This window comes from Oncorhynchus keta, chromosome 8 (assembly GCF_023373465.1).
Source record: "Oncorhynchus keta strain PuntledgeMale-10-30-2019 chromosome 8, Oket_V2, whole genome shotgun sequence".
NCBI classification, from domain to species: Eukaryota; Metazoa; Chordata; class Actinopteri; order Salmoniformes; family Salmonidae; genus Oncorhynchus; species Oncorhynchus keta.
In genome coordinates, this window is record NC_068428.1 from 116,008 (window position 1) to 124,273 (window position 8,266).

At 40.1% G+C, this 8,266-nt stretch overlaps 1 protein-coding gene across 15 annotated transcripts in view; it reads left to right on the plus strand.

The window, feature by feature from the left end:
- The window catches only part of LOC118386633 (pumilio homolog 2-like), a 52,278-nt gene extending 44,740 nt beyond the window's left edge, over positions 1-7,538 (plus strand). For all 15 annotated transcript variants that reach the window (XM_035774330.2, XM_035774331.2, XM_035774324.2 and 12 more), the window contains one exon: positions 4,983-7,538. In XM_035774330.2, the coding sequence (XP_035630223.1) occupies positions 4,983-5,114 (132 nt within the window). In that variant the 3' untranslated portion in view covers positions 5,115-7,538. The remainder of the gene's footprint in view (positions 1-4,982) is intronic.
- The last annotated feature ends 728 nt before the right edge of the window (positions 7,539-8,266 follow it).

An 8,266-nucleotide genomic window follows, 5' to 3' on the forward strand; every position in this document is an offset into this window, starting at 1 on the left:
CGCCACCATGGGCCCTCTGTTCACCACGTTGACGTCAACAACCGCTTTGCCTGTACATTTGAAACCAAGATTCAGACGTGACAAGCACACTTCTCCAGCGTGCCAGTGGCTGTCGAAGTTGAGCATTTTCCCACTGAAGTCTGTTACGACACTGAACTGCAGTCAGGTCAAGACCCTGGTGAGGACGACTAGCACACAGATCAGCTTCCCTGAGATTGTCCGTGCAAACGGTCAAACATTCTTCAGTTGTGCAAACCCAGTTTCATCAGCTGTCTGGGTGGCTGGTCTCAGACGATCCCGCAGGTGAATAAGCCCGATGGGGAGGTCCTGGGCTTGTGTATAAACGCAACGTGTAAAGTGTGGGTCCCATGTTTCATGAGCTGAAATATTGGATCCCATCAATTTTCCGTTGGCATAAAAAGCTTCTTTCTCTAAAATTGTGCACAAATTTGTTTACATCTCTTTTAGTGAGCATTTCTCTTTTGTCAAGATAATCCACCCACCTGACAGGTGTCATATCAAGAAGCTGATTAAAATTGCATGACGCCAAATTCAAAACAACAAATCTCATCATTACAATTCCTCAAACATACAAGTATTATACACCATTTTAAAGATACACTTCTTGTAAATCCAGCCACAGTGTCCGATTTCAAATAGGCTTTGCTGCGAAAGCACACCAAACGATTTAGGTCAGCACCTAGTCACAGAACCATACAGCCATTTTCCAGCCAAGGAGAGGGCTCACAAAAATCAGAAATAGAGATGAACTTAATCACTAACCTTTTGATCTTCATCAGATGGCACTCACAGGACTTCATGTTATACAATAAATGTGTTTTGTTCGATGAAGTTAATCTTTATGTCCAAAAACCTCATTTGAAATTATGTTATGATCAGAAATGCATTGTCTCAAACAAACATCCGGTGAAAGTGCAGAGAGCCACATCAAATAACATAAATACTCATAATAAACATTGATAAAAGATACAAGTGTTATGCATGGAAATATAGACTAACTTCTTAATGCAACCGCTGTGTCAGATTTCAAAAAGGCTTTACGGTGAAAGCACACCTTACGATTATGTTTGGTCAGTGCTAGTCACAGAAAAATATCCAGCCATTTTCCAAAGAAGGAAAGGTCAGAAATAGCATTGTAAATATTCACTTACCTTTGATGATCTCGATCAGAATGCACTCCCAGGAATCCCAGTTCCACAAATGTTTGGTAAAGTCCATTTATGTCCAAATACCTCCTTTTTGTTCACGTTTAGCCCAGTAAACCAAATGCATAATGCGCGATCACTTGTTCTGACAAAATGTCAAAAAAGTTATATTACAGTTCGTAGAAACATGTGAAACGATGTATAGAATTAATCTTTAGGATGTTTTTATCATAAATGTTCAATAATGTTCCAACCGGAGAATTCCATTGTCTTTAGAAATGCAATGGAACGCAGCTACCTCTCACAGGCGCACGCATGATCAGCTCATGGCATTCTGCCAGACACCTTAGTTAAACAGCTCTCATTTTCTCCTCCTTAACAGTGGAAGCCTGAACCAAGGTTTGAAAGACTGTTGACATCTAGTAGAAGCCTTAGGAAGTGAAAAAGTCATTTCTCAGGTCTTTGCCTGCCATATGAGTTCTGTTATACTCAGACATCAAACAGTTTTAAAAACTTCAGTGTTTTCTATCCAAATTTACTAATTATATGCATATTCCAGCTTTTGGGCCTGAGTAGCAGGTAGTTTACTCTGGGCACCTTTTATCCAAGCTACTCAGTACTGCCCCCCAGTCCCAAAGAAGTTAACTTCTTGTGATTAGCAATCCCGGATCCGGGAGCATAATCATAGCCTCAAACGAATTAGCATAACGCAGCGGACATAAATACCCCTAGAAGATTTTCCTATTCATGAAAATCACAAATGAAATGTATTGAGACACAGCTTAGCCTTTTGTTAATCACACTGTCATCACAGATTTTCAAAATATGCGTTACAGCCAACGCTAGACAAGCATTTGTGTAAGTTTATCATGGCATAATCCTATGCTAGGCTCTGCTGGCAGCAGGCAACATTTTCACGAAAATAAGAAAAGTAACCAAATTAAATAATTTACCTTTGAAGAACTTCAGATGTTTTCACTCAGGAGACAGCAAATGTTCCTTTTTTCCAAAAAGATTATATTTGTATGCGAAATAGCTCCCGTTTGTTCATCATGCTTGGCTGAGAAATCGACCGGAAAATGCTATCACTACAACGCTGATTTTTTTTCCAAATTGGCTCCATAATATCGACAGAAACATGGCAAATGTTGTTTAGAATCAATCCTCAAGGTGCTTTTAACGTATACATTCGATAATATATCCGTCGAGGCAATTGGTTTCTCATAAGAAGTGATTGGAAAAATGGCTACCTCAGTATTTTCTGCGGGAGACATGTGACCACTTGCTAAATGTGGTCCCTTACGGCTATTCTTTAACATAAATGCGTAAAAAGACGTCGCAATGCTGTAGACACCTTGGGGAATACATAGAAAACGTAAGCTCATTCACAGCCATATAAGTCATTGGCATGAGGCGGTTTTAAAAATGCGGCACTTCCTGATTGGATTTTTATCTGGGTTTCGCCTGAAACATCAGTTCTGTTGCACTCACAGACAATATCTTTGCAGTTTTGGAAACGTCAGTGTTTTCTATCCAAAGCTGTCAATTATATGCATAGTCAAGCATCTTTTCGTGACAAAATATCTTGTTTAAAACGGGAACGTTTTTTATCCCAAAATGTTAATATCGCCCCCTAGTCGTAAAAGGTTAAACAGCGTGATCTCTACACAGGTGTACCTTATGCTGGGGACGAAAGGCCACTCTAAATGTGCAGTTTTGGCACATGATGCAATGCCACATTGTTTTGAAGTGAGCGTGCAATTGGCAAGCTTGACTGCAGGAATGTCCACCAGAGTTGTTTCCAGATAATTTAACCAGCCTCGTAACCGCAGACCACTTGTAACCACGCCAGCCCAGGACCTCGACGTCCGGCTTCTTCACCTGGGGGATCCTCAGACCTGCCAGCTGATTTAAACTGAGTATTTCTGTCTGTATTAAAGCCCTTTTGTGAGGAAGAACTCATTCTGATTGCCTATGCCTGTCTCCCTAGTGGGCTGGCCTATGCCCAACCATGACAACTTGTATGGAAAATGATTGAGGATAATGGCGGACGATATTGCCGCTCCTATTTGCCATATTTTAAATTTAAGCCTACTAGAAAGTATGTGCTCCCAGGCCTGGAGGGAAGCAAAAGGTATTCCGATAACCTAAGAATAGTAAAGTCCCCTTTACTGGCTCAACAAGCCAACCAATCAGCCTGTTGCCAACCCTTAGTCAACTTTAGTAGAGAAAAAAAAAAATGTTTGACCAGATACGAATCAAATTTTGTCACATGCACCGAATACAATGGATACAAGCACTGCTCTACCTTAATAGAACTAACATGGCAGGCCCTAGTTTGTCGCACCTGGACGACTGTTCAGTCGTGTGGTCAGGTGCCACAAAAAGGGACTTAGGAAAATTGCAATTGGCTCAGAACAGGGCAGCACGGCTGGCCCTTGCATGTATGCAGAGAGCTAACAATAATATGCATGTCAATTTCTCCTGGCTCAATTTGGAGGAGAGATTGACTTCATTGCTACTTGAATTTGTGAGGTATTGACATGTTGAATGCACTGGGTTGTCTGTCTGCACTACTGGCACACAACTCGAGACACCCATGCATACCCCACAAGACATGTCACGAGGTCTCTTCACAGTCCCCAAGTCCAGAACAGACAATGGGAGGCGAACGGTACTACACAGAGCCATGACTACATGTAACTCTATTCCACATCAAGTAACTGATTCAAGCAGTACAATTAGATAAACAAATCAGAATGCACCTTATGTAACAATGGGAACTGAAACAACACACACATGCATACATACGCACTACACGCACATATACATGGATTTTGTATTGTAGATATGTGGTGTTGCTTGAGTAGGGGCATGAGGGCACACTCTGAATTGTAATGCTTTAATTTTGCTGGACCCTAGGAATAGTAGGCAGCAGCTGATGGCTGCGCCCCGGCCCAGTCAGTTGAAATCTGTAGATTACGGCCTAGTTTATTTAAATTGACTGATTTCCTTGAACTGTAACTCAAATTGTTGCATGTTGCGTTTATATTTTTATGTACATACGACCTTTTGCTGTTGTAGAGCATTGAGTCGAATCAATACAAATGTTGACGCGGACATCGAGTGGCGACATTACGAACTGCTTTTCACTGCAAAATTTGAATTTGTGAACTGTACAGTTTCAGATTGAGACAGGCTGAAGGAATTAAACTGTTTATTAGTGTACTTGTGGTGCTTCAGCACAAACACTTCTGCATTCTTAACCACCGACATAGATAGCCTTCTTAGACAAATCTAACTGAACAAGTGTTTTGTATTTTGGTGTTAATTGTGTAAACCTCAAGTTTACACAAATAATTTAGTGTCTGATTCTTTAAGCACAATAAGTTTGTTTTTTATATTCCACAAAAAAAAATATATTGGTGTGTGTGTAGTAACTGGTGACTTTTGCCTCCCTAAAATCTGTAACAGACCTAAAAGTCCCACATCGGTTGGTTTAGTCCTAACACAAAACATTTGCTCCATTAATACATTACAATTTCACGTACAAATGTACATTTGATCCTTCATTACAGTACTCCATTGATAAGAATGTGTATCCACAGTCTGTCCTGTTACGTGGATTGTTGGCGAGATTGACTTTTGCTGTCCAATCACTTTTTAATCTCTTAGAATCCTTCAAGGACAATATTTTAAGTGGGAGGCAGGTGGCTTAGTTCTTTAAAATCAAAACAAGAAGCACGTCTTTAAACCTGATTTGGCCAGTACCACTATAAATGTTAATGATTTCATCTTTGTTCTTCTCTACCCCAGATCCGACCCCACATCGCCACCCTGCGCAAATATACCTACGGCAAGCACATCCTGGCCAAGCTGGAGAAGTACTACATGAAAAGTGGCTCTGACCTGGGGCCCATTGGCGTGCCCACCAACGGCCTCATGTAGACCTATCCTCCCTCGTGTTCCTTGACTAAAGAGCAGAGTAGGAGCCCCCCACCCCCTTTTTTCTAGTTCTATAAAGAGGCGCTCCATCAGAGCTGCCCTTTGACATACCCTTTGTCCCCCATTTTGGGGGAATTACCCATAAAAAATTATTCAACTTCACCTATGAAATGCTGTGACATCTGGGGGCAGGCAGACAGACAGACTGACTGACTGTCTTGCAGGCAATCTCTTGCGGGTGAAGCACAACCCACCCCCATTGTTTATGATGTAATAGATATAACTGGCTGGTTTTTGGTATATAATCTTGTACATTTTTGTTTTTTTTACTTTGTAAATCCCTCTGTAGCGGGAAAAAAGGGAGAACCGCATTTGCTGAAAATGTACAATTACAATTACACCAGCAAGTGACTTTATAAGGCCAAATTTGAGTGATCCTTTTAAACAATTTTCCATTTGTTTTTGTACCCAGACTTACTATCAGCTGTTCTAATTAAAAGCCATGTGTTTAAATATAATATACAAAATTATCTTTCTACTACCACACAATGATCCCAATGCAAAAGCAGCTGATGGATCCATTTCTACTTATAGCACTGCATAGTATGGGTAGATTATGAAACCCATCTTTCCCACCGGTTACTATGTCTTTCGTGCCAATGAGTTAGTCACCCATTGGTCTGTATTGGACCAACTAAAGTACTTTGCTTTGGAGAGCTCTGTACTGACATTTTTTTTGGGGGGGGGGGTGTCATCCAGTTGGCTGCTCGTGATTGTCTCGATTTTGTTGCCTCTGTTTTTTCGCAGACCGGGGTGTAACGCCTACTCTGTCTCGCGCTGTTTGTGAACAGCTTGCAGTTGGCTTGATTTGATTAGTCGACTCCAGGTGATGACTGGCATCGTTACTAAACGGTGTACTTTGAGAAATGAAAACATGCGCTGTTGCATCCGTAGGCAGTGATTCCACTATACTCCACCTATACTGTCTTAAGCAACAACAACAACAAAAATGTTTTGCCGCCCACTCAATGGCTACTTGGGGGCTACACCGGACACTGCTACATAAGACGTTTATTCTTTTTCAGAAGCAAAGCATGAGGTCGGATTGTATAGTGAAAGTTTAACCTGGTTGTAATATTTACATGAAATGACCGTAGTGGGGCTTTTGGGGATGGGAGCAGGTTAAGCATAGGCATGCTGTGACAGGTTTTTATAACTTGGAATAATTTTTCTTTATCATGTTAAGTGGGACATCTTATTGGTCTTGTAGTTTGAGATGAACACTGCCCTAGAAAAGGTATCTTTATGTACTGAATATTCATCTCTTGCATAGAAGTAGCTTAGCAAAAATGTATAGCATCTTTGTGTATGAGTAAATATTAAATTGTTGCTTTTTTGGGTAGGGGGCTTTGGCCTAATGAGGGCACCCTCACCACCTGCAGTTCAGAGCAGTAGGAAGACTTTATTATTATTTTTAAGTGGCTCATTCCATGTGTGTGAAGCGGAGAATAGATTTGGGGATGAGCTGAGAAAAGGATCCTTGTTTATAGGATTGTGAGACCGTCATAGAGGTGGTTTTAACTTTGTTCATCTTTTTTTTTTTTGCAATCTGAATATGCAAGTAATTTGGGTAGTCTAAAAAGCTATACAACTCATCTGTAATACTAGTAGTATTGGCTTTTGTTTTTTGCTTCATATGAATAATTGTAGTATATGTGCAGTTAAGTGTAAGTTTATTAGTTGACAAAAAAATATATAGTTGTGATGTTTGACAGGCCTTGCTAAATTGGTAGTGATGCTTTTATTTCGTCTGTACAGTTGTACATTTGTAAACGTTGATGCTGTAAATGGGATGTCTTTTACACTTTGGGGGGGATTGCAAAAAATGTGCATTTTGATGTGTGTAAATTCATCACTCCTTTCCCCTAAAATATAATGTATACAGTTTTATTTGATCAATCGTTATTTTAAAACTATTTTTATGGCTTCACAATCTGACTTGGTTTTTGTTTTTAATCTGTTATGAAAAAGGTTGGCCTTGTTTTGTATGCGGAGCTGTATAACATCTCCTGTTGATATTGTCTTTCTGACATGTGACAGTTTAAAGGAACACCAATGCTCTGTACTTAAAATGAGGCTGCTTCTGGTCCTCTCTGCTACCATGGAAAACTTCACAGGATATGACAGAATTATTTTTGTACAGAAGAGGGCTGTATTTTGGAACAGCTACTACCTTGTAAGTGAAAGAAATGTAAGATATTGTCAATTATATAAATATGAACATATGAGTTTTGTCACACTGTCAAAGTCATGTACATTTTCAGGTGGCCTTATGTACATTTCCAGATGTTAGATGAAGAAAAAATACTCATTTTTGGGGGGGAAGCAGAATTGTGACTATGATTAAACCGTTCTAACATTTGATAACTTTGTTCTGTGCCTTTCATTTCCATATCTTGTTTATGAAGTTGTTGTGCAAACTTGCAGTACATGACTTGGACTTGAAGTTGTTTTGAAATTAACCTGTTTTGAGCAGCAGATGCTGTTTGTCAGTCACCAGTTAGCCTACTTCATTATCAATTGTTTTATAAAGGAGTCTAACAGGTTGCTGGGTGTTCACATTTGCCAGAACAGACTATTTTAATTTATAGCCTATATCTACAAGGAAGAATAGTTGTCTGACTCTCACCCTGTGTCTATAACGGTGACATAATCACTGTACTACAGCTATTTTTTTTATTTAACCATTAACTAGGCAAGTCCATGAAGAACAAATTCTTATTTTCAATGACTGCCTAGGAACAGTGGGTTAACTGCCTTGTTCAGGGGCAGAATGACAGATTTTGACCTTGTCAGGTCAGAGATTTGATTTTGCAACCTTTCGGTTACTAGGCCAACGCTCTAACCACTAGGCTACCTGCCGCCCCAAAATGGGGGGGCTTTAATAGGGCTTTGGGCCACCACAGATTCAATGCTCCTTGGCATAGATTCTAAATAAATAAATATACTCTATACACTAATTGCGGCAAAGTTGGTTCCTGTTTCAGTCACGTCTTTGGTCACGCTCGTGTGGGTCAAACGAACACCCTAATGATTGGTTGACAATAGAGCTGCACACAATGCAGGCGATGGCTGCAGGATGAAGTTGAAGAGTG